Source organism: Protopterus annectens, chromosome 16.part0, assembly GCF_019279795.1.
Source record: "Protopterus annectens isolate FY-2018-M chromosome 16.part0, PAN1.0, whole genome shotgun sequence".
Lineage (NCBI taxonomy): Eukaryota > Metazoa > Chordata > Ceratodontiformes > Protopteridae > Protopterus > Protopterus annectens.
In genome coordinates, this window is record NC_056750.1 from 840,460,129 (window position 1) to 840,487,762 (window position 27,634).

Below are 27,634 nucleotides of genomic sequence, written 5' to 3' on the forward strand. Positions count from 1 at the left end.
ATGTTTGGGTTTAGCTCTTCTTGGAGTTCATGTAGGACGCAGCCCGGGACACCGTCTGGTCCCATTGATGCTGTGTTTTTTGTTTTGGAGAGGGCGGCTCTTACCTGAGCATCTGAGATGTCAGGGGGGGCAGCACTCTGCTGGAATACATATTTGCCCTTTTGGTGGGGAGGGGGGGGGAGTTTGCGCTGAACCTGTCAGCTAGGATGCTGGCAATGTCTGTGGGTTCGGTGTATTTTTTGTCATTTTGGTCTAATTCTGAGCATATCTGGGAATTACCACCCAGGTTCCTAACATAACTAAAGAAAGCCTTGTGATTATCCTTAGTGTCCTGTGCAATTTTTCTCTCGAAGCTGGCCTTAGACGATTTTATGAGTGCCCGTAGTTTTTTGCTAATACTGATCAGAGATGCCTTCCCTTTTTGGAATTTTGCTCTATCATTTAGTAGTTTCCTCCTTCTATTGTATAGCTTGTTTATGGCTGGGGTCCACCAGACAGGATGTCTGCCTTTGGAGGATTGGGTCTTGGTTTTATTTGGGATTGCATGATCCATACATTCCTGAAGGTGTTCATAGAATGCGTTTATAAAGGATTCTGCGGTCTGGGCCGTATTTTCCACAGGCCCGGGGGCTTTGAAGGATTCCACCTCAGTTTTGAGGAGTGTGAAATTTGCTTTAGAGAAGTTTTTCGCTGTGGTTTTCTGGGCACACCTCCAGACTAGTAGCCCAGCATAATGCATCGGAGATACTTCAGGTACAACTAACAGTGGGTAAAGATGGCGATTCAGGTCGTAGCAACAGTCCCCAACCATGTCCTAAGACTCTCACTCCACCTTCCTAAAACTCTGGAGAATATTACCGTCCAACCCAACACTCTCATACTGGGTGACTTCAACTATCCCTCCATCAACCGAGAAAACTACTCATGCACCAATACACTTGCCCAATGCCTCCTGGAATTCATTAATTCCAATGCGCTGGACCAGCTCATTCTTACCCCCACTAGAGGAAGCAACATCCTTGACCTGATTATTACTAACATGGGCAACCGTTGCTCAACACCAATAGTCAATTCTTCCCTGGTTAGATCAGACCACAAATTACATGGAAATCCACATCTCACCCACACCTCCAGCAAAGGTAACCATCATGAAAAACTTCTACAAAGCTGACTTTGGGCTCCTAAAAATGTACAGCTGCCTACACTTACCATAAATATAGATGTTCGAGTGCATTCACTGTTGCAGTCATCATGTTTGGGTTATCCTGCCAGGGGTAGCCCTCAGTTGGCCCAAATAGCAGAGACTTACTACTTCTGCATCGGTTGCTGTCGCTCCAGGACTGATCAGGGGCCCCTAAATAGGGAGCTAGGTTATGGTGGACGAACACCACCAGTAGAAAGCAAATACCAAAAATTCCCTGTAAGGAGACAGGGAGTGAGAGAGAGAGAGAGAGAGAGAGAGAGAGAGAGACAAGGGGGATGGAGGGAGGGAAACCAGGACTGCAACAGCACTGTTGCAGTCATCACATTTGGGTTGATTCCCAAATCTGAAAAAAAGGGTGGAGGCAGTCAAGAAGACTGGGGGCCAGCTAGGATGCCCTGCAAGACTGCTGTGGCAAAGCCTGCCCTGGATTTGGTGAAGATAGGCAGGTGGTAATGCTTGGTGAAAGTATGAACAGATGTCCATGTTGCAGCCACCAGGATGTCACTGGTGGGGACCCCTCTGAGAAAAACTGCAGAGGTGGAGGTTGCCCTGGTGGAAATGTGTCCTGACCCCCATTGGGGGCAGTTTCCTGTGAGGTTTGTAGCAGAAATGGATGCACTGTGCTATCCATTTGGAGACTGTTTGGATATTGCCTTGACCTCTGCCCCTGCTGCGAAGTTGACAAGCAATTGATCACTTTTTCTGAAAGATTTAGTCCTGTCCAGATAGAATCTGAGCTGTCTGTGCACATCTAGAGAGTGCAGAATCTTTTCCCCCTTGTTTTGTGGATTAGGAAAAAAGGTGGGCAAATGAATGGATTGGTTGAGAGCTACACTGGACACCAATTTAGGCATGAAGGCTGGGCTAGTCCTGAGGGAGACCCTGTCAGCATGGAAAATGATGAAGGGCTCTACAGCCATGAGTGCTTGTAGCTCTGATACTCTTCTAGCTGAAGTGATGGCCAGAAGCAAGGCTGTCTTCCGAGAGAGGAATTTTAACTCTGCTGAAGCTGCAGGTTCAAAGTGGGGTAGGGTGAGCTTTTCCAACACAAAGTTAAGGTCCCAAGCTTGGATAGGAGCTCTTCTGGGTGGCCTTAAGTTGTTAGCCCCTCTTAGGAACTGCTTGATGAGAGGGTGAGAAGAGAGGTGGCTCTGTGCTGTAATGAGCAGAGATGGAAGAGTCATAAATCATAATAGAAGAGAAGGATAGATCCCTGTGTAGTAGGTCTGCCAAGTAATCCAGGTTGAGAGGTAGGGAGGGCTATGCCGTTCCGGCTCCCTTAGCCTGGATCCAGGTGCAAAACCTTTTCCACTTGTCAGCATAAGTTTTCTAGTGCTGGGGCATCAGGCCTCACGCATAACATCTAAGAGTTGTTTGCTTAGGCTGGCAGCTTGAGGAGAGGTCAGGGAATAAGCTAGGCTACCAGGTTGAGGGTCTGCAATTGGGGATGCATGAATTCTCTATTCCTCTGGGTCAGGAGTGCTGGGATCTGAGGCAGGTGCCATGGTGGCAGGCATGACAGGCTGCGCAGCAGTGGGTACTAATGCTGGCGTGGCCAGTCTGGGGCAATCAGGACTGCCCTCAATTCTTCCTCTCTTATTTTTAGCAGTACCCTTGAAATGAGTGGTAGAGGGGGAAATGCGTAGACAGAGAGGTTCACCCACTGGAAGGATACAGCATCCACTTTCCAGCCCTTGCTGTGAGGGTCTCTGGTGCAGAATTTGCTGAGCTGATGATTGGAGTGGGAGGCAAAGAGGTCCACCTTCGGGGTGCCCCATTTCTGGGTTACAAGGGTGAAGGTTCTGTGCTCTAGCTGCCACTCCTGTGGGTCTAGCAGGTTTCTGCTTAATCTGTCTTCCAGAGAGTTGAGGGAGCCTGGCAGGAACTGTGCTATCAGGTGCAGTTGTATGGCTGATGCTGTGTGTCAAAGGGCCACGGTGAGCCTGCAGAGAGGATAAGAGTGAGTCCCTCCCTGTTTGTTGATATACCACATCACTGTGGTGTTGTCTGTTTTGATTAGTAGAGGCCCCGGGGAGAGTAGGGGGTCTGAAAGCTGTCAGGGCATACTGAACAGCTAGCATCTATTTTTGGTTGATGTGCAGATGTATTCAATTTGGGCTCTAATGGCCCTGAATGCACCTGCCGTCCAGGTGAGCACCTCAGGCATAGTCTGATGCGTCTGTGGTTAGGGTCTGGGTGGCATGGGGTTGTGAGAAAGGCAGTCCCTTGTAGTGGTTGCATGCTGCTGCCCACCAAAGAAAATCTTTCCTTAGACAAGGTATTATTGGTATGAGAGTTTCCAGGTCTTGATAGTGTTGACACCAGAGGCTTTTTAGGTACCACTGTAGTTTCCTCATATGCAGTCTGGCATATGGAAGGAGTAGAATGCAGGAGGCCATGAACCTTGAGCTTGCAGGATTTTCCTTGTGGATAACTGGGTTCTGGTGGCTAGTTGAGAGAAGTAGCTTGTCAGGTAGGCTTGTTTTTCTGGAGTAAGCAATGCCATCTGGGATGCTATGTCCAGGCTTGCTCCCAGGAATACAGTTTTGTGTGTGGGGACTAGTTTTGATTTCTTTTCATTGATAGTATACCCCAGGGAGGTCAGTAGGTCCTTTACAAAAGTCAAGTACTGTAGCAGTTTTTCTGGACTGTCTGCCTGAATCAGGCAGTCATCTAACTATGGGTAAATTTGAATATTTCTTTGTCTGCAAAAGGCAATGGTGGGAGGCAGACATTTTGTGAAAACTCTGGGAGCAGTGGATAAGCCAAAAGGAAGCACAGAGAACTGAAAGCGCATAGATCCTGCCCAAAAATGTAGGTATTTCCTGCAGGATTCCCTGATTGGGATGTGTAGGTAGGCCTCTTTTAGGTCTAGCGTGGCTACCCAAGCATCCTTGGAAAGCATTGGTAAAAGCTGCTGGATGGTGAGCATTTTGAATTTTGGTATCACCAGAAAGGTGTTTAGAATGGATAGATTGAGGATGGGGCGCCATGTGCCCTCTTTTCTGGGTACCAAGAAGAGTCTGGAGTAGAAACCTTGGCCTATGTGTTCTGCAGGAACATGCTGTATTGCCCTTGTGGAGAACAGAGAAAGGACTTGCTTTTTGGCCTCTGCCCATTGGTTTGGAGGAAGATTTTGGAACCCTTTTGGGGTTGGTGGAGTGTGGAAATAAAATCTGTATCCCTTGGACACTACGTTGAGAACCCATCGCTCGTTAATGGTGGCCCAGTTGCTTGCATGGAAAGAGACTTTCCTCCTAGAAGCACAGGTAGGTGGGCAGAGGTAGGGGGTCTAAAGTCACTGAGTTCTTATCATAAGGAGTGGCTTTGCACACCCTGTTTTTGAAGAGGAGGAACTCCATTGCTTAGATCTCTGCATTCCCTGGGTATGTTGTCTGGGGGGGGGGGGTCTGCTTCCACTGGATCTGGGTTGAGTTGGCCTGGAGGGGGCAGGAAAGGACCAGTGCTTGGAGGGGCAATGCCTACTGAACCTCAGTGGCTGGACCTGTAAGAAGTCTGTCTGCATAGATTTAGCTTTTTCTTCCATCTTTTTTAAGACCTCTTCTGCTTTGGTGCCAAATAAGTTGCGTTTGTTCAAGGGTGCGTCCAGTAATTTGGATTTGACATGATCTGGCAAAGTCTGTTCCTTAAGCTAAGCATTCCTTCCAAGGACAGAACTAGTGACTGCTTTCCTGCAAAAAGCTTCTAGGGCATCAAAACCACATTGTAAGGTGTGCTTAGTTACTTGACTTGCAGAATGCATTAACTCTTGTAATTCTTTATTTTCTGCAAAAGCAGGAAAAGAAGATATTTTTTGTTTGAGGAGTTACATGGTATGTTGCTGATATTTCAGCATGTGGAACTGACAATTTCATGCTCTAATAGCAAGAGTAGCAGAGGTGTATACTTTTTTACCCCATCTGTCTAATGCTCAGGAATCCCTACCTGAGGGGGTGGGATTCTTAGCTTAAGTTGCTTTGATTCCTTTATGTCTTTGAGAAATGAGGGTCAGAAGTAGGATTTCTGAAAATAAATTTTTGAGCATCAGGGACTCTAACACCAGTCGGGTTTCCAGTGAGCAGGAGGAAGGGTGTCAGGAGTCAGACTGGATTCCATAAAAACATCATTCACAACATCCATGACAGGGGGAATGGCCAAAGGTCTGCGCTGTGGTAGATCTAAGAATTCCCTGAGTCTCCTTTTTGACTGAGGGTAGTCCTGACATTCCCACTGGAAATTCTCCCTTAAAGTATGAATGGTTTCCCCAAATGAAAAATCCTCTGGTGGAGAGGCAGAAGGAATGGATTCCTCTGCATCAGAATCCTCAAAAGCAGAAAGGGGTTGCATGTCTTCATATTCAGACGCATCAGAGTCATCAGACTCCTGCTCAGATAAAACTACTGGGGACAAGTCTCTCTTTCTTTGGAAGAGGTAAGCCTGGCTTCCCCTAATAAGCATAATAAGGTGGTCTGCCATTTTAAGCATTTGATACTGAGGCAAAGAAGCAGGTGCCTGAGCTTGGGTTGTCGTTTTTTTGGGTGTGGTTTGTACCCGGGGCCTTAGAAACTCAGTAGTTTTAGAAAGAACTGAAGACGCAAAAGAAGTCGGTCTGTGTTGAGTATTGGTAGCGCAAAACACTTCCTCGGAAGCCAGTGCCTACTCAGCAGCTCCGGACCCATCCAAAGTAGAGACATCCGCAGGATCCTTAGTTGAAGAAGAGTCTCGCGACATACTGGACTCCAAAAGGGTCTCGGTAGCGGCCTGCAAATCCACAGAAGCGGGCTACAGGGGCTGTGAAAGTGCCTCACTGAGGACCAGAGAACTGGCAACTAGCTTAACGGAAGAGTTGTCGCAAGAGTTGTCGGCAGTTTTGTACCTGTGCAGTCTGTCTCTCTGTCTTTATCCTTACGTTTTTTGGAAGACTGGTAGTCAGATGGCTTACCGAAGCCATATCGGAATTCGAAGCCGGAGAGTGAAAATATCTAGCTACAATAAGGGCCTGACGAGGTATAGTTCTGGCTTTGAACAAAGCATAAAAGTGACAGTGGGGGATGCCGTGGTCTGGGCCTAAACAGGTGACGCAGTAAGAATGGAAGTCTCGGTGTGGTATTTGCTTTCCACAAGAGACAATTGTTAACGTTTTCTGACATCGGTTAGAGCAAGAAAAAAGGATCCCCAATGGGGTACTTAGCTTTAGAAGACTTCAGTTTCAATTTGGAAATGAAAGCTCAGGTAGTGACTGACTGGCACTCATGCAAACTGCTTCTGCTTTGGGTTCCTCGGCAAGAAAGACTGATGTAATGGCATCGGCTGCCTGTTTTGATACCACTGACGACCTGTCAGTCCTGGAGCGACAGCAACCGAAGCAGAAATACTATGTCTCTGGTATTCGGACCGACTGAGGACTACCACTGGCAGGATAACCCAAATGTGATCACTGCAACAGTGAAACACGAAGAACATCAGAGGTGGCTAACTTCACGGCACCCATGCAAATGGAAAACAGGTGATGACCACCAAATCATACAACAATGCATTGTATGAACACGTACATAAATGCATGGAACTAGCCATACCCAACAGAACCAAGATGCTCTCCCTCCAAAAAAAGAAAGCCAATTTGGTGGCCCCCTGGCAAACTCTACAACAGTCACAAAAAACACACCACAGTGGAACAGAATAATCTCTCTCTGATTTGGATGAAAGCGCTTACTGTTTATTGTGACAAAGTATTATGGATTATTAAATAATTTCTATTTCATCTTCTGGCTGTGCTTGTGGTTCTTGGAGAGAATCTCTACAACAGAAGGAAGAAACTGTTGCAGAAAAATGTGAAGTCCCAAGACTGGAAAACTCCCTTATTAGCCTCAACAAAAAATTGAGATCCCTATTCAAAACCTCTAAATCTAGCTATGAAGGCAGAATTGCAGCAGACACTAAAAACAACCACAAAGCCTTCTACAGTTATATCAAGAATCCCTACAGCAATACCCAGATTTGCTCTGACTTACTGCAAAATGGTACCTCCTATACTGAGCCAACAGATATTGCCAAAATACTGTCAGACAGATTTAGTGCCAACTTTACCCCCCCCCCCCCCCAAAAAGACCAATCACAATACCGGAAGAATGCCAGGCACCCAGCAATACTGCAGCACAGGTTAAATCTGCATTGTCCAAGACAAAGTATACAGTTTCCAAGGGAACAGACAATATCCCTGACTGTGTTTTACATGAACTACAAAGTGAACTGGCACCACACCTGTGTAACCTGTTCAATCACAGCCTCACCTCAGGCTTTGTCCCTACAGAATGGCGCACTGCTACAGTCATCCCTCTCCATAAAGAGGGAGCGACTTAGAGACCCTGGGAATTATCCCCCCATTAGCCTGACGAGTCTGATATGTAAGGCTATGCAGTGCATTGTCATGGACCTACTTAACAAGGATATAGGGAATCTCCAAACTCTGGATCACACGCAATTTGGTTTTGTGAAGGGTAGATCATGCCTGCTCAACCTGGTTTACTTCTTTGAGTCAGTCACCAGAGCTGTGGATGAGGGAAAGTCAGTTCATACAGGCTACCTCCATCTGGCCAAGGCCTTTGATACCATTCCCCACTCAGGAATTACTGACAAACTCTCCAAACTAGGCATCAACCCCTGCATCACTAGGTGGGTTGCAAATTGGCTCACAGATAGAACCCACAGTATGAAAGTAGCAGACTTCAAGTCAGACTGCCGAGCAGTCACGAGTGGTGTCCAACAGGGATCGGTCCTGAGTCCTCCCCTGTTTGGCATCTACTTCTACTTCTCAGAAGTCCAAGCCAACACGGAGGGACTCTGGCTGACCAAATTCACCGACGATTGCAAGCAGGGAGCCATTATTAACTCCCCAAGTGATGCAGACATCTTACAGAAAGGCCTCACTGAGACCAATGACTGGTGTCGAAACCATGGTCTTAAGCTTAATGCCAAAAAAATGCATTGTCGTTCCCTTTGGGAAAAACTCAAGTTCCCACCAATTACCACATTGATGGTAGCCCACTGAACACTGAAGGCATTATGAGAGATCTGGGGACACAGGCTGACAGCAACCTCTCCTTCGACCACCACAATGCCACTGTGATCAGAAAGTCCTATGTGGCACATCTCATTACCAAGGGTTTTGCATCCGGGAAGAAAGAGGTCATCATCTCCTTCTACTCTTCCCTCATTAGAAGAATAGAGTTTGATGCCCCATTTGGCATGTACCTCACTAAACACCTGAATCAGCTGGAAAGGCCACAAAAGTACTGCACAAAGAGGATCCTAGGCCTTAAACACATCCCTTACATGGACAGACTCAAAAAACTCCAGCTTTTCTCAGTCTTATATAGTCTATTAAAAGGCAATCTCTGCTTGACTTACAAAGCCACGCCTGACCCATCCCTGTTAGAAATGTTACACCTAAAGAAATCCTAATCCCTCCACACCACACACTCCAGGGATCTCAACCTCATTACCACAATCAACAGAACATGCTGGAGGGACAGGTTCATAACCCAGAGACTGCCCACACTCTGGAATAGACTTCCCAAAAATGTCAAGCAGAGCACCTCACTGACCCTTTTCAAGAGAAATCCTGATTAATGGATGGGAAATAGATGGTTCACCCCCGGGGATCACTCCAGTGGCTCTACTTGATAGACGCACCAGGAACCAACGGCGGCATGATGCCAGGACACTTCTACAGGCTAGGCTTGTAAAGGCTCCTGAGCCATTGGCCTAGTACACACCTATGAACCTACCAAGGGTATTGCTACCTCTTATGCTTTTTTTCAAAGGACTGAATGGCAATTCCATCCTTAAGGCTGCTACTTCTGTCCACACTTTACTAAACATTACAAATTGGATGTTGTTTCCAGAACAGCAGCTGGCTTTGCCAGAGCTATCCTGCATGGGTTTTTTGAGGGCTGTGCTGGGACCTCCTCCTCCCAAATTTCCTCTTGAGCTTTTGTACTCTCCGTTTAGTAAAGGATACTGCAACAGTGCTATGGAAGGACATAGTACAGCTGTGTAGCCTTTTACCTTAACAGCAGATATCCTTCTCCACAATGTTGCAGTATTCGTGTCCTCCCTCCTCCTCCTTTTTTCCTTCTGGATGTTTGTCCTTTTCTACTTGGACTGTTGTTCCTCCTAGGGCTTTTCAATTCTAAGGTACGTATGTCCCTATGGCACCTTTATGCCCTATGCAGTGAGCGTGGAGCATAAATGTAAAGTAAGACACCCATAAAATCCTAAGGTTTTATTATAATAGCTGGACATTGGGCTACCCTTGGCAGGGGATCCCATTAGTGAAGAATATTGTAACAGTGAAGAGAAGGACATAGATTGTTATGGCATGATTTTACACAACTGTACTTCACCAGACTTCAGGTGTGTAACCATTAGAGAGTGTGAGGTTGAATAAATCTGTACAAGAGCATGTAAGGTAATGTTTCCTACTAAAAAAGAAACAGTCTCGTATGTTGTCGTGAACTGTAGACGTAGTGTTTTTGATGACATTGGAAAGGGCTTTTACTACTTTTCCAAGTTAACCATACAGAGAGGTGTTGGCTGGATGTGATGGGAGGGAAACCACGTAAGGGACAAAGGGGAGTTGTTTAACTTTAATGTGTCTGCTTGTACATTTGGTTATCTTTGCCCCAGAGCAGGTGTTGATGTGTGATATTAATTCATAGCAATGTTGGTAATGTTTCTGAAGTTCCTGGTGTAGCTAAAGAAGTCTTTATTTCATTATTTTAATCTTTGGATGTGGTAGCTCTGCAGATCTTGATATTTTGACTTTTATTTACATATCTGTTATCTCTTTTAGAGCACTAGGATTTTTTTTTTCTTAGAGCTGTTTTCCCCCTCTTGATGCAAAGCTTGTTGATGCTCCATTTTCTGCCAGGATAGTTTGTTGATTTGGCTTTCTATTTTGTGAAGAATGGAAAAAGCATCTCCAGTGAAGATGTTTTGGTGGGAACAGAAATTTATGGTACAGTTGGGCAGTTTAGCTATGGAGTCCTTATGGGGTGGGCAGCTTTTAAATTGCCTTATGTTGGAAGTTAGTACAGAGAAGTTAGCCTTTGAGAAATATTGGAAGACAGTGAGATTTTAAACATTTTGACTAAGATGCCTGGGTACCATAGCATGATGGCCAGATATAATCAAAGAGAGGGCAACTGCAGATATGGTGTACAATGGTGGCCAAGAAACAAGAATCAAATGCAACAGATTTGAGCCCCCAATAGTGGAAGGCACTAGTTACTTGAGAGAGTTGGCACTGTTGTTGTCCTGAAAACTTTGTGCATATTTATTTGCTGTGTAAGTTACCTAGTTTAGGAACCGACAGCTGAACTCACCCAGAATGATTATATTAGGGCCAGTAGTTAAGAACACTGATTTACTGAGGTAGGGCTCATGGCCTACAGATGCCATAGAGATGGATTCTGTAACTGGCCATGATTTTGAAGATGGATTTGCTTGTAGTTACCATTGCATGGAGTAGTTCTAGTACAGTATTTTGATGGATTAGATGTGAGGTAATGGGATTTTGAATAAAAACAACCATGTCCCTGCTGTACAGGATCTAATCAATTTAGCAGGTGGAGAAGCAATGTTGCTGCTGTGTTGGAACCACATTTCTGCAGTTAAACAGATGTCAATCTTTTGGACGTTTTAAGATAGGTTTGAGGACAGGAAAAGTTTTGTCACTTCACCTTAATGTAAGTCTGATCTGAAACTGATAAGAACATGGGTGCTGGTGACTGGCTTTGCTTTAGAAAGAAAAAGGAGCAGGAAACATCTGCGGCTGTATAAAGGAGCTCCAGAGCTAAAAGTACAAGCCAGCCCTAGCAAAGCAGGTAGGAATGTAAATCATCTTTCTATAAGTTGACACACATTGCCTGCCACCCCCCCCACCCCGTGTACAACACCACTTAGTGAGTTAATTGCTGAAGTTGACTAAGTTTTGTTTGAATAGTGACATAATTCAAGATGATAATAGGATACTACTTAAGAATAACTGCCTACTCAACTCGATCAATGCTGACTGCACGCTCAGTCGCACATTGTTTATAGCACTGTCTCAGTGAAGACTAAGTTGCTGTTAGAAAAGCAACTAAGTTATTGATTTGGATAAAACTCAGTTACTAGCTAGGAGTAGGAGGCAAAGAGGTCCACCTTCGGGGTGCCCCATTTCTGGGTTACAAGGGTGAAGGTTCTGTGCTCTAGCTGCCACTCCTGTGGGTCTAGCAGGTTTCTGCTTAATTTGTCTTCCAGAGAGTTGAGGGAGCCTGGCAGGAATTGTGCTATCAGGTGCAGTTGTATGGCTGATGCTGTGTGTCAAAGGGCCACGGTGAGCCTGCAGAGAGGATAAGAGTGAGTCCCTCCCTGCTTGTTGATATACCACATCACTGTGGTGTTGTCTGTTTTGATTAGTAGAGGCCCCGGGGAGAGTAGGGGGTCTGAAAGCTGTCAGGGCATACTGAACAGCTAGCATCTATTTTTGGTTGATGTGCAGATGTATTCAATTTGGGCTCTAATGGCCCTGAATGCACCTGCCGTCCAGGTGAGCACCTCAGGCATAGTCTGATGCGTCTGTGGTTAGGGTCTGGGTGGCATGGGGTTGTGAGAAAGGCAGTCCCTTGTAGTGGTTGCATGCTGCTGCCCACCAAAGAAAATCTTTCCTTAGACAAGGTATTATTGGTATGAGAGTTTCCAGGTCTTGATAGTGTTGACACCAGAGGCTTTTTAGGTACCACTGTAGTTTCCTCATATGCAGTCTGGCATATGGAAGGAGTAGAATGCAGGAGGCCATGAACCCTAGAGCTTGCAGGATTTTCCTTGTGGATAACTGGGTTCTGGTGGCTAGTTGAGAGAAGTAGCTTGTCAGGTAGGCTTGTTTTTCTGGAGTAAGCAATGCCATCTGGGATGCTATGTCCAGGCTTGCTCCCAGGAATACAGTTTTGTGTGTGGGGACTAGTTTTGATTTCTTTTCATTGATAGTATACCCCAGGGAGGTCAGTAGGTCCTTTACAAAGTCAAGTACTGTAGCAGTTTTTCTGGACTGTCTGCCTGAATCAGGCAGTCATCTAACTATGGGTAAATTTGAATATTTCTTTGTCTGCAAAAGGCAATGGTGGGAGGCAGACATTTTGTGAAAACTCTGGGAGCAGTGGATAAGCCAAAAGGAAGCACAGAGAACTGAAAGCGCATAGATCCTGCCCAAAAATGTAGGTATTTCCTGCAGGATTCCCTGATTGGGATGTGTAGGTAGGCCTCTTTTAGGTCTAGCGTGGCTACCCAAGCATCCTTGGAAAGCATTGGTAAAAGCTGCTGGATGGTGAGCATTTTGAATTTTGGTATCACCAGAAAGGTGTTTAGAATGGATAGATTGAGGATGGGGTGCCATGTGCCCTCTTTTCTGGGTACCAAGAAGAGTCTGGAGTAGAAACCTTGGCCTATGTGTTCTGCAGGAACATGCTGTATTGCCCTTGTGGAGAACAGAGAAAGGACTTGCTTTTTGGCCTCTGCCCATTGGTTTGGAGGAAGATTTTGGAACCCTTTTGGGGTTGGTGGAGTGTGGAAATAAAATCTGTATCCCTTGGACACTACGTTGAGAACCCATCGCTCGTTAATGGTGGCCCAGTTGCTTGCATGGAAAGAGACTTTCCTCCTAGAAGCACAGGTAGGTGGGCAGAGGTAGGGGGTCTAAAGTCACTGAGTTAATAGTTACTAGCTAGGAAGCACACTGCCTTGATGTCAGCAAAGAAGAAAGTTGGAGAAATTAAGTAAAAATCAGTTAGAAATGTAATGTAATGTGCAATGCCAGAGAAGTGCCTTAAAGATATCAAGCAGTTCAAGTTTCAGGTTTAGTTCGAGAGATGGTTTGTACTGCTTTGAGAGTGAAACAAAGCAAATGCTCTGAGTGAGATAATGCTGGAATATATCAAGTCATGACAAAAGGCTGGAAAACAGCTTTGAGTAGCTGTTCTGATGAGCTGAAAAAAAACTACAGAAATCAGAGGTTGACATGAAGGGAAGACTGGCTGAACAAGAGGTTTTTCAAGAAGAATAGTTTCAAAAAGTAGTAGAGCTGGAAGACAAAGCACACAGAGAAAACCTTAGATTTTTTTACGCCTAAGCTGTGAGCAGGGAGCATACAAGTGATGTACGACGTCGTTAAAATCTTAAAGCTTTGATATGCTAGCCGGATGTTGGGCTACCATTGGCAGTAGTGAAGAATGCTGCAACAGTGACGTGGAAGGACATCAGCTGCTGTGGTCCCTCCACTACAAGGACTGTCCAAACAGTGATCCTGGGAACTACAAACCCCTTTAGCCTCATTTACAAAGTAATGGAATGTATCATCACAGAATTCATAAATATGGATACTGGCAGCTTATAATCCCTTGACCCAAACCAACATGGCTCTGTGAAAGGCCCTACTTAAACTGGTTAAATTTTTTGAAAAAGTCACAAGAGGCACTGGACGAAAGCAAACTGGTACATTCCACCTACCAGACCCAGCCAAGGTTTACAACACTATCCCACACTCTTTAGCATTACTGATAAACTGACTCTGTTAAATATAAACCCTTACTTAACTTGTGGAATAGCAAATTGCCTATCAACCAGCATCCATTCAATTAGGATTGGTGGCAGACTCCTCAAAAATGATCAGTTTTTCCCCCAAGGACTCTAATCTCAGAACCCTAATATTATAGAAAGCATACAGGCAGCCAACTTCACTGGTCTCAACAGGTCACAGTCCTCTGTCATTTGCCATGGCTTCTTGTACAAACTTATGTCATGAAAGCAGGACAGGTGCATGACCTCTATGAATAGGCTATCAAAGGCTGAGTCACTTGGAAAAGACGACATATGCATAGTAGGACTCATGGAAAGTGGAGATCTAACTACATGTGGGTCAATGCGTGACCTGTTCTCAGCACTGGCATCATCCTCTTGAGACCAAGAAAGTACAGTTGTCTACACTTACCATAAATGTAGATGTTCGAGTGTATTCACTGTTGCAGTCATTACATTTGGGTAATCTGCTGGCAGGTTGCCCTCAGTCGGCCTGAATTCCAAAGTCTTGGGTCCTGCGTCGGTTGTTGTCTTCTCTTCCATGACGGCAGGTCATCAGGGGGTATAAAACACGCAGCCAACGCCATTTTCTTCAGTTTTTCTTGCCCCTGATGTCAGGTTCCCCCAAAAAGGTAACAAAATTATATACATAAATATACAAGCATCAATATAAACTTTACCTTCATCTTCAAGCAAATACACCACATAGGTTGTAGAAGACAGAGAAAGAAAGATAAACTTTAGAATGACAGGGGGACGGTGGGAGGGTAACCTGGACTGCAACAGTGAATACACTCGAACATCTACATTTATGGTAAGTGTACACAACTGTACTATGTTCTTCATGTTTCATTGTTGCAGTCATTACATTTGGGTAGAATCCCAAAGCTATGGTTGGGAGGCTGGAGCTAAACAGCATTAGGTGCGGCTATAAGGCCCTGCAGCACTGTAGTGGCAAAGCCTGCCCTGAACTTAGAGTACAGAGGCAAATGGTAATGCTTTGTAAAAGTGTGAACAGAACTCCAAGTAGCAGCCTCTAGAATGTCTTTGGTTGGTACTCCTCTGAGAAAGGCTGCTGAAGCAGCTGCAGCTCTGGTGGAATGATACCTAATGCCCTTGGGCACATGTTTACCATGTTGTAAGTAGCAGAAACAGATGCAGTGGCTTATCCACTTTGAAACTGATTTGAAATAGCCTTTCCGTCTGATCCTGCAGCATATGACACTAGTAATTGCTCAGTTTTTCTTAGAGCTTTAGTCCTGCTCAAGTAGAATCTTAGCTGTTTGTGTACATCCAAGGAATGCAGAATTCTCTCCCCTTTGTTCTGCGGATTTGGATAAAAAGTTGGCAGATGAATTGTTTGATTAAGAAAAACACTGGAAACCACCTTAGGCATAAAAGTAGTATTTGTCCTCAGAGACACCCTGTCTGGGTGAAATATGATAAAAGGCTCTACAGCCATGAGGGCCTGTAGCTCTGAAACTCTTCTTGCTGAAGTACTTGCTAGTAGCAGAGCTGTCTTCCATGATAAGAACTTTATGTCAGCGGTAGCAGCTGCTTCAAATGGAGGCAGGGTGAGCTTTTCTAACACATAATTGAGGTCCCATGCAGGTAGTGGTGATGATCTAGGAAGCCTTAAATTTTTGGCTCCTCTAAGATACTGCTTTAGTAAAGGATGACAAAAGATTGGTGGCTCTGTATTGTAATGAGCCAAAATGGCAGAGGCATGGATTTTGATTGATGAGGAAGGCCTTTATCAAACATGTCAGTTAAGTATTGTAATATCCGTGGAATATGTGGTTGTGCTGTATCAGTTCCTTGTGCTCGATTCCAAGCACAGAATCTCTTCCATTTGTCAGCATAAGATTTTCTAGTACTAGGCCTTCTGGCTTCCAAAATGACATCCATCACAGCTTTACTGAGAGGTGTCGATTGTATGATTACACGATTAGCCATGCTGCCAGGTTCAGAGTCTGTAGCTGTTTGTGCATGATCTGATTGTTTTGCTGGGACAGTAGTTGGGGTCTTTGAGGCAAGGTCCAAGCTGGGTACTGAGACAAATTCCTTAGGATTGGGTACCAGTATTGGCGGGGCTAGTCCGGGGCAACTAATATCTTTGCCTTCTCCTGCCTGACTTTTAGGAGGACCTTGGGTAGAAGAGGCAGAGGAGGAAAGGTGTAAACTGATACGTTTTTCCAACTGAAGGATAGGGCGTCCACTTTCCATGCTTGTCTGTGATAAGTCCTTGTGCAGAACCTTTTCAATTGATAATTTTGAGGAGAGGCAAATAGATCTATGTCTGGGCCCCCCCATTTCTCTGTTATCATGCTGAAGACTTGTGGATTTAGTTTCCACTTGTGAGGATCCATAAGGTTTCTGCTTAAATCGTCTGCCAGAGTGTTTTGTTTTCCTGGCAGGAATTGAGCTTGAAGATGTATTTGGTAGGTCAAAGCTATGTCCCACAGTGCCATGGCTAATCTGCAAAGGGGGTATGAGTGTGTGCCCCCTTGCTTGTTTATATACCACATGACTGTGGTGTTGTCCGTCTATCAGTAGTTGTCCTGGATGAAGTAAGTCCTTGAAGGCTGTTAGGGCATTTTGAACAGCTAGCATCTCTTTCTGGTTGATATGTAGATGCATTTGCTTTGGTGACCATATGGCCTGAATGCATCTTCCCGCCATGTGGGCACCCCAGGCATGATCTGATGTGTCTGTTGTTAAGGTTTAGCTGACAGGGGGTAGAGTGAAGAGCCATCCCATGTTTTGGTGACAGGCCCTTGCCCACCATAGAAACTCCTGTTGCAGGCAGGGAATGAGAGGAATCATTGTTTCCAGACTGTGTGAATGTTGACTCCATTAACTTTTTAGGTCCCACTAAAGTTTCCTCATATGCACTCTTGCATATGGAATTAGCAGGATGCAGGATGCCATGAAGCCCAAAGCCTGCAGAATTTGTCTTGCAGAAGACTGGGTTTTTGTTGCCGTCAGTTTGAAGTAAGTAGTCAGTTGCCTTTGTTTGTCGGGCGTGAGGTAAGCCATATGGGCAGTTGTATTCAAGCTTGCACCCAGGAATGTTATCTTTTGAGAGAGTACCAGCTGTAATTTCTTTACGTTTATTGTGTACCCTAGGCATGTTAGAAGCCTTTTCACAAACGCCAGGTGTCGAAGAAGAGTGTCCTTGTTCTCTGCTTGAGTGAGACAGTCATCCAAATACGGATATATTTGTATACTACTTTGTCTGCAAAATGCAATTACTGGTGCCAGGCACTTTGTAAAGACCCTGGGCGCAGTAGATAGGCCAAAGGGCAGTGCAGAGAATTGGTAATGCATTAAGCCAGCCTTGAATCTGAGGTATCTTCTGAACGACTGTCTTATTGGGACATGCAGGTACGCCTCTTTTAGGTCTAAAGTCACCAGCCAAGCTTTCTTGCCCAGCATGGGTAAAAGCTGCTGCAAAGTCAGCATTTTGAATTTTGGAATGTCCAGGAATGTGTTCAAAATCGATAAATCCAGTATTGGCCGCCAGGCCTTGTCCTTTCTGGGCACCAAGAACAGTCTTGAGTAAAAACCTTTTCCTTTTTCCTGTTCTGGTACTGTCTGAATGGCCCCCATATCCATGAGTGGCGTAACCTGTTTCTGTGCCTCTGCCCACTGATTTTTTGGCAGATTTGGCCAATCATTTGCCACTGGCAGAGTATGGAAATGGAATCTGTATCCCTGTGATACAATGTTTAGTACCCACTTGTCCTGGGTTAATTGCCAATTTTGAGCAAAAAGTGCTAATTTTCCCCCTATGGGTGCTGCCAAATGATAAGTGCTTGGTGTAGGCACGGGGAAGTCATTGGGATTGCTTTCTGTAGGTTTGCGCTTTATCTCCTCCAGATTTGGAGGTGGATGTGCCCCATTGCTTTGACCTGTATGAGTCTTGCGCCTGGTATCTGGAACCCTTAGGGCGTCTGGATTTGCCCCTTTGAGCTCTGACACAGGAAAGGACCAATTTTTTGTAGGCCAGTGTCTACTGAATCTTGGTGGCTGTACTTGTAAGAAGTCTTTAACAGTTTGCATAGACTTAGCTTTGTCTTCCATTTTCCTTAAAACCTCTGCTGCCTTAATACCAATCAGAGTGTCATGCTGCACAGGTGCATCTAGCAATTTAGTTTTAACATGATCAGGCAAAATTTTGTTCTTTTAACCAGGCATGCCTCCTAATCACAGATCCAGTAACTGCGGCCCTGCAGGAGGCCTCTAAAGAATCAAAACCACATTGCAAAGTATGGTTTCCAACTTGTTCAGCTGCATATAATAATTCCTGCAATTCTTTATTTTCTGCACATTCTGAAATCATCATCATTTTCTGTTTCAGCAATCCCATAACATGTTGTTGGTACTTAAGCATATGAAATTGACAGTTTAAGGCCCTGATTGCTAAGGTTGCAGATGTATAAACCTTTTTTCCCCATCTGTCCGGTGCCCTTGAATCTCTGTCAGAGGGGTTAGGATTTTTTTGCTGTCGAGGCCTTAACTCCCTTTGGACCCTGTGAAATAGTTTCAGGATCAGCAGCAGGGTTTCTAAATAAAAATTTATGAAAGTCAGGGACACTAATATCCGTCAGGCTTACTGGGAGCCGGAGGTAAGGAGTCAGGGGTCAGGCTTGACTCTGAAAACACATCATCCACAATGTCTAAAACAGGGGGAATGGCTAAAGGCTTGTGCTGGGGTAGAAGAAGGAAATCCCTAAGCCTCTTTTTTGATTCTGAGAAGTATTGACTCTCCCAGTGAAAATGCTCCCTCAAAGTATGCAAGGTTTCTCCAAATGAATAATCCTCAGGAGGAGATGCAGATTTAATAGACTCCTCAGCATCAGAATCCTCATAGGGAGGTAAAGATAATTCCTGATCAGAAGAGGAATCAAAAGAAACAGAAACCTGATCTGAAGATTCATAATCAATGTCTTGCCTAGGCCTCTTATCCGGAGGGGGATGGGTACTCCTGATCAAGGTAATAAGGTCTTCAGCCATTTTGATCATCTGTTTTTTAGGCACAGAGGCCTGTGCACGTGGCTCAGGTGTAGTTTTTTTTTAGTTTTAGAAGTTGCTTTTGTCTTTGACTTTGCAGCTGTTGTCAGTTTGATATACAAATGTTGAGGTCTGAATATACCCTCATAAGCCAGTGCATGCTCAGCGGCTCCGGACCCATCTGAGGGAGATACATCCGTCGGTCCAATACCTTGAGAATGTTGCGGCATGCCGGACTCCATATGGGTGTCGGTAGAAGCCTGTGACTCGAAGATAGCGGGTATCAGGGGCTGCAAAAGCGCCTCTGAGTACCAGCGAACTGGCGACTGGCTTAGGAGAAGCTTCGTCAGTTTTGAATCTCGACTGCCTTTCTCTGTCCTTTTCTTTGCATTTTTTATGTACTCCAGTAGTCAGATTGCTATCCGTTGACATTTCTGGGTAGTTAAATCTGGTTCCAAAATACTTTGATGCAGAAATATACAGACGCTTAACAGTGCGTTGGGTAAATCTAGCAGAAAACAGACAGCCAGGCACATTCTGATCAGGGCCTAGGCAAGGGATACAGTATAAATAGAAATCCTTATGAGGTATTTGCTTCCCACAAGTAATACAATTATTAACTTTTTCTGATATCGGTAAAAAGCAAGAAAAGTTTCTCCAACGGGGTACTTAGCTTTAGTGAAGACTTTGGTTCTGAAACTCAAACTCGAATATTTCAGTAGTCGGCTGACCGGCACTTGCAAACTGCTTCTGCTTCAGGCACCGTGCGGCAAGAAAGACTGAAGAAAATGGCGTTGGCTGCTTCTTTTATACCAGACGACCTGACGTCATGGAAGAGAAGACAGCAACCGACGTAGGACCCAAGACTTTGGAATTCAGGCTGACTGATGGTAACCTGCCAGCAGATTACCCAAATGTAATGACTACAACAGTGAAACACGAAGAACATCCCCGGGAGTCATTAATTTCAGACATCACTGCCATGAGCTGTTCAGGAGAACAATCATCATCCCTTTGTGCCAAAGGGCATCGTGACCTAGGCTGGGCTCCAAGAACTCTAACAGTAAATCAAAAGTAGCTCTGGACAGTATAAGGTATGGTTGCCTTCAATAGCAGACTTCTTACCCTTAACACCATGCACAGACTTCCCACTGGTTCCTAAAATGGCTCCCCAAAGAACCTGACAGAGTACTTCCAAAGGTCTGCAGTACCTGCCTCTTCTGATACAAACATGAAAGGCATTATGTCCTCTGAAGCCACAAAAGACAAGACAGTACTGCAACTGTTTAAAGCAAAAGAATCTTACCTAACAGTTCCGTCCAACTTAGGACACTACTCATCTAGTGCAGCGGAAGCATAGTCTCACTGAAGATTACCTTCACTATCACTGGGTACAGGAGTTTGCTGAAGAAATGTGCATTAAAATCTCTTCCTCTGGCTCTTCTTGCAGGGGTAATTTATGCGGCCTTAAGATTAAGTCTTGCTGTGCCCATATGAACATTACAGCCTTCTTCAAATTTAATCTTTGGCAATCTTCCAACAAAGAACGCATGCATGACTAAAGTCTCTCTAGCTAGAACAACAAAATGTCTGACCCTTCTCAAAATGATGTTTACTCTTTTTTATTAATAAGACGACTAACAGACAAATGAAGCTAGCAGTAGTAAATAGGACAACCACACTGCCATTCTCTATGAAATGATGATATCAAACTTATTTAAATTTATTTATACTCTACTGACCATGTTAGTCCAACTAGTGCAATGACCTCTTTTCAGAGGAGACACCAGGTGGAATTCATACTGACTAGGGGAAATTGTAGTGGGATCTTTTTTTTTTTTTTTCCACATCTGCCTGAGATACCGCCATCTCGGGCAGCTGGAACCTCAGTTTAACATCTCTTCTGAAGGCCCACACACTCAGGAGTGCAGCACTTCCTTATGCTGCAATGCAGTGTCAGCATTAATCCAATGAACTGATGTGGGAATGGAACCCACAGCCTTCTCTGTCAGCACCAAAGGCATGTGTGCTATCTGTTGAGCTACTAAGATTATACAACTTTAAAATTCTTGCCTTAACAGCTCAGCCCACAGCAAAATACACAAATGGAGAGTTTGCCTTGATGCATGTTCTGACTCTGTTAAAACTTAGGAACACTGCTGTATCACAGAACCAAAGTGACAGGACACAAATGACCAAAAAAGTAAACTTCGCACAGAAAACATGAACAGCCAAAGTGAGAAATAAGCAACTGACAAAAATGAAAATTGAACAATTGAGACATCTTTAAAAACTAGAAATGAGGAAAAATTCATAAGTGAATTAAGGTACCACTCCCATTCCATGCAAAGGGTACTGAGAACTGAAGTCTCTCTCTCCTACTTTAGGCAATGTCAACCACTGCAACAGACCCCCCCCACCAATGGAACAGCAACAGTCTCCAAAGCAATGAAGACTTCCAATAGCCAACTCCACTGAAGGGGTGGAAAAGAGTTTTGCAGCTCAATGCTCTGAAAATGTGGAGTTCAAAGAATCCATTAAAGTTTATATGCACTTACTGAAATAGCTATTAAAATACTGTGACAAGAAATTCACAAAAATTAACAGTTTGGAGTCCAGCTGTTCAACAAATTCAGTCAGAATCTTAAAAGAAAGTAAAGAAATAGAAAGTGGCATCACAAATTAAATACTAAATAAGACACCATAACTTTGCTTAAAAATACTTAAGGAAAACAAAAAAAATGGAGCAGACAATGATGACTTTAAAGGCAAGACTTGTCAGCTAATTTTCCTTCTGGATTCTGTAAATCTTTAAACATTCTTCCTTGCACTTCACTGACTTAAGAGGAAGAAGCTCCCTCTGGGGAAGAATACATACAGAATTCCACCCTCATTTTGGCAGCTCACATCCACTCATTAATGAAACATGGCTCAAAGGTCTTCTGTATGTGCTGCCTTACAAAGAAAGAACACTTCCGGTAGACAGGTCTATATCAGTTCATCGAAGGTTCATTTCTGCAAAGCTTCATTCAGTGACCCTAACACAGTGAACGTTCACATCAGCAAACATTCACGTCAAAGAACAACTTACCCAGGGAAAAGAACGAGTTGGCCAGCATTCCGACTGACACACAAACCACAGTACTTCAAACCCAGCCATGTTGGGGGCTTCACCCCCTACACTCCCTCAACTATATATACCAACTCCGAGACTGCGCTACAGTGGCGAAAAGGGCAAATTTCTTATGATGGTCAACTTGTTCCTTTCCTTGGGTAAGTTGTTCGCTGAAGTGAACTTTCGCTGTATTAGGGCTGATAAATGACGATTCGCGAAAACGAACCTTCGAAAAAGTGATACAGGCCCCCGATAGACAAATTACAATGTACCAAATGTTGGTATTGGTCCTCCTTTGGAAGACCCCCAAGGATGTCTCAATGCTTAGTTGTGCCTCAAAGAAGACAAATCCATGAAAAACAGAAATGATTTCTATTAGATAAGAAATAAAAATCAGTCAATGGCACTTAGTATTCCCACAAAAGCAAGTCTGACTGACTAATAACCTCAACCAATGTATGATATAAGCACTTAAGACAATCATTTTTCAATTAATATCCAAGCGCTTTACTTAGTCTTTAGCAGTCATGCAAAATGTTGAATTGTGTTTCCATAACATTCAGACTATGCTCTATTAGCTTACCGAATGAAAACCATTGTACAGCGGACATAGCTGGAGCTGTTGCAGGAGGTTTCACAGTGGACTGTGTCTTTCCAAAAGATGACTTGGTCACCTGAAATAAACAAAGGATCTTTGTCTAATTAGTGTTACTACTCCGTCATGACCAACTATCTCATCATTATCTCAGATAGATTCCAGCATTTTGTCAAACTTGAGATTAAATTCTCTTTTTGGTTATCCCATGCAGTATCAATTAATCTTCTATAACCTGTAGATCTTAAATTACACACAGATTATGGATATTACAAAATGGGAACAATCATACAAAAAATTAGTTGATAAGGAAATGAAAACAAATGCAAGAAAATATTTATTAAAAAATATTTTTTTTCACTCACACACTATCCTTATATTTGCAATATAAATATAAGGATAATGAACTGTGGTGGTGGTGCTGCGGTAGAGTTGTCGCCTCACAGTAAGACGCTGCCCAGTTCGATTCTCAGCTAGAGCGTCTTCTGCGTGGAGACATGCGTGAATGGGCGTACCTTCGTTGAAGGTTGTGCGTCAGGGCTGGTAACTTGGCATGTAAAAATGAACTACCAATCATTAGCGGACCGGTGTTCTGCTGTGGCGACGACTCCTAACCGGTAAAAGCCAAAAGACACAACAACAACAACAATCCTTATATTTGCAATATGGCATAAGCTTTAAATGAAAGTTGCATACTCACTATAATGACAGATCTGTGTTGCCTCTTTACGTCCTTCAACATATGGTTCTCAGATCAGTGTTGGATCCAACTTCAGCCATCAAGCTTCTTTATCCAATGTTTAGGCTCCATCCCCTACCCACAATATTTGCTGTAATGTAAAAAGGTTCAGATCGAGTGCGCCCCTAGGAGAAGGAAAAGGAATGAAATCGAAGACAGAGCTAGTGAAGAAAAAAAAAACAGGTCTTGATAATTAACCTCAAGAAGCTAAGGCTAGGTCAGTCAAAGAAATCCAAGAGCCAGAAGATCAAATGCTGTCAAACGCATGGAAGGGGTAAGTTGACAGGGGAAATAAAAGAAGGAAACAGCCAACACAGATCTATCATTATAGTGAGTGCATAAAGTACAGTTTTGTACCTACCATAAATGTAGATGTTCGAAGATCCACATTGCTGCAGTCCTTACATATGGGTAGTCTGCTGTCCTCGGTCGGCCCGAATACCAAAGTATTAGGCTGACGTCGGTCATGGGCGCTCAGATCTGACATCAGAGCGTCAGGGTATTAAAGCGCATGACCGACGTCATATCCTCAGTCTTTTCTTGCCCCAGATGTCAGAAGGCCCTAAAAAGAAAGGCCACAGCCAAAAAACAAAATACTTCCCAAAAGGCATGTACAAATAACAGCTACCACCCAAACCATACAACCATTCCAAACTACAGAGGGAAGGAGGGAGGGTAAATTGGACTGCAGCAATGTGGATCTTCGAACATCTACATTTATGGTAGGTACAAAACTGTACTATGTTCTTCATCTCACATTGCTGCAGTCCTTACATATGGGTAGAATCCCAAAGCTGAGGTAAAGGGAGGCTGGCCAAATCATAAAGCATTGGGAGCTGCCAAAATGCCCTGTAAGATTGCAGTGGCAAATCCAGCCCTAGATTTGGAATAAAGAGGAAGGTGGTAATGTTTAGAAAAAGTATGTACTGAACTCCAAGTAGCTGCTTCCAAAATATCTTTAGTAGCCACTCCCCTTAAAAAAGCTGTAGAAGTGGCAGTAGCCCTAGTGGAGTGAGGTCTGATTCCAGCCGAAATCTCCTTACCATGATGAGAATAACAAAAAGCAATACAAAAGCCAATCCACTTAGAAATAGTTTGTTTTGAAACAGGTTTCCCCTGAGAACCCAAAGCAAAAGAAACAAACAACTGCTGAGACTGTCTGAACCCTTTAGTCCTGCTCAAATAATAACGCAACTGCCTGTGAATATCCAAAGTGTGCAAAATTTTCTCCCCTTTACTTTGGGGATCTGCATAAAAAGTAGGCAAATGAATTGATTGGTTCAAGGCCACATTTGAAACCACTTTAGGCATAAAAGTGGGATTAGTACGCAGAGATACCCTATCCTTATTAAAAATTAGGAAGGGTTCAACTGCCATAAGAGCCTGTAATTCAGAAACCCTTCTAGCAGACGTAATGGCCAACAAAAAAGCAGTCTTCCAAGACAAAAACTTTAACTCAGCAGTAGCTGCAGGTTCAAAAGGAGGTAAAGTAAGTTTTTCCAACACAAAATTGAGATCCCAGGCAGGAGTAGGAGCTCTACGTGGGGGTCTTATGTTCTTTGCCCCTCTAAGAAATTGTTTAAACAAAGGATGAGAGAATAATGGAGGGTCACAGTCATTGTGAGCAGAGATGGCTGCAGCATGAACTTTTATAGAGGAGAAAGACAAACCCCTGTCTAATAATTCTGTAAGATATTGAAGAGAAACACTTAAATCAGGTCTGGAAACATCAAAGCCCTTTGTTTTGCTCCAAATTAAAAATCTCCTCCATTTATCAGCATAAACTTTCCTTGTACTAGGCCTTCTGGCCTCCAAAATAACATTCAAAACTTGTTGTGGAAGCTGCGACCCTCCAGGTTCTAGAACAGAATATGCCAGGCTGTTAGATGCAGGGACTGAATCCTGACATTGAGGAAATGATTGCCCTCCTGTGACAAAAGGTGCGGAATCGAAGGCAAAGGCCATGGAGGCTCCCGTACTAAACTCTTCAGCAGAGGGTACCAGTGCTGTCGAGGCCAATCTGGAGCTATTAGAATCATGGAGGGCTTGTCTTGTCTGACCTTCAAGAGTACCTTGGGGAGGAGAGGCAGAGGCGGAAAGGCATAGACATGAAGATTGCTCCAACTGAATGATAGAGCATCCACTTTCCAAGCTGTGGGATGAAACATTTTTGTGCAAAACTTTGGCAACTGGAAATTTAGTGGAGAAGCGAACAGATCTATGTCTGGAGTTCCCCATTTCACTGTCAATTTTCGAAATACATGAGGATCCAATTTCCACTCGTGGGGATCCACTATCTGTCTGCTCAAAACATCTGCTAAGGAGTTCTGTGCTCCTGGTAGAAACCTTGCCTGAAGATTGAGGTGTAAACTGAGAGCAGTCTCCCACAAAATCATTGCTTGCCTGCAAAGAGGGTACGAATGAGTTCCCCCTTGCTTGTTGATGTACCACATGACAGTTGTGTTGTCTGTTTGAATCAACACTTGCCCTGGGTGAAGTAAATCCTTGAAAGCCATCAATGCAAATTGGACTGCTAACATCTCCTTCAAGTTGATATGTAAATGTTGACCGAGGACAGCGGACTACCCATATGTAAGGACTGCAGCAATGTGAGATGAAGAACCTCTTTCGTATCAGATGGTGTCTTTTCTGTCCACTCCTCAACATATGTGGTACAGTCCTCTACTACAGTAATACCTGGGTGGCCTTATGGAAGGACATTCCAGAGCACAGACGAAACAAAAGAGGCTCTTGATCTGGACTGTATGTCCAATTTTTAATGAGAAATGAATGTGTGAACCTTGGACCAGGTGCCAGCAGCACAAATGTAATCAAGAAGCTAGAATGAACTTTGAGGGAACAAGCAGGGGGACAGTCCCTTTTGCTTGTAAGCAGAACCTGCACTAAGACAGCTAATAGGAGAGTGGCAACTTAAATGCTCCTTTTCTCATTATGACAGGGGAGTAAGGAACAACTGACTAGGTTTTCTAAAATTTCTGGTCCAGTGTAAATATAATCTTAATGGACAGTAGCATTTCCACCTATCCATATTTTTCCCCTGGACTATCCGGAAATCAAACTGATTGTCCGGTAGTCTGGAAAACACTGTACAAACTTCGGTATTCTGTTTAGAAAAAAAACAGACTATCGAAGTTTGTTAAATCTGTGGATTTACTATGTTTTTTTTTTTTTTTTTTTTAAACAAAAAGCATAGTAAATCCACAGGAAAAACGGCATTACAAATGGAAAAAGGGGGCATTACCCTTGGATGATGTGATGGTGACATCACAAAACAGGCAGGGAGTGGGTGGGGTTATATGAGGTGCAAAGGGTGTGGCCTAAGTCCGTTTTCGCCACAACGAAAGGTGGCAACCCTAAGGGACGGCAATGATCTATAAAGTGTAAAGTATATTCACCATTGTTCAAAAAGTTTGGTAAAAATACAGACACACACTTAGGCTAGAGGATTCAGAAGCTGCCTTTGCAAGAAAAGGATTAGTTCTCAGACTCACTCTGTCTTTGTGAAAAAACAGGTTAAGGGGAACTTTGCAGATAAAGCATGTAGTTCAGAAATCCTCCTACCAGAACTAAGAGCTAACTAAGAAGAGATTCCGATGACAAAAAATTTAAACAAGCCTTAGCAGATGGTTCAAATGGAGGACTTGTTACGGTTTGTAATAAAACAGTAATATCCCTAAGGAGGAATTGGGTCTCTAAGTCGAGGGTGTGATCAGAAAATTTCCTCTAAGAAATGCTTTAGATAGTTTTAAGAATGCAACAGATGTGTGCGTCTCACCAGTTAAAAAGACAATATTGCCATTGATTGCACTCAGTGAAACAGCTGGCTCTGTTCAGAAAAAGGTCAGCCAAAAATTGCTGTGAGGGGAGCTGAAACAAGAAGTTATGTACTTAACATAATATTCATCTGTGTTGTCCATTTTCATTTTTCCTCAACTGTTGGGTTTGAATCTGATCCTTGGATCTGACTAGGCCATTACCATATGGTCACCAAAAAGCTCTCAAGCTCCTCCCTTACCCAAAATGCCCAATCCCTAATATACCTCAAATCTTGCCTGCTGTTTGATATAAATTAGGATGAACTACTACAAAAATCCTAACTGAATAAACCATATCTGGAGCTCAACATGAAGGACAGTGGTGCCCTTACAATCTCTCGTTCTTATAGAAATCAACTACGAAAAAAGGTTGGGGTTGGTGGGTGAGGAGCTGAGAAAGAATGAAAATTGACAACACAAAAAGAATGTTATGGTAACTACTTAACTTCTTTATCTGATGCTGTCAATTTTTATTCTACCCTCAACTGTTGGGACAGAGTCCCCAGCTACCTAA

At 43.8% G+C, this 27,634-nt stretch overlaps 1 protein-coding gene across 1 annotated transcript in view; it reads right to left on the reverse strand.

The window, feature by feature from the left end:
• Nucleotides 1-27,634, reverse strand: part of NUP214 (nucleoporin 214) — a 3,229,616-nt gene that overhangs the window by 1,181,129 nt on the left and 2,020,853 nt on the right. The window contains exon 26 of the mRNA XM_044058190.1: nucleotides 22,534-22,624. Within this exon, the coding sequence (XP_043914125.1) occupies nucleotides 22,534-22,624 (91 nt within the window). The remainder of the gene's footprint in view (nucleotides 1-22,533; nucleotides 22,625-27,634) is intronic.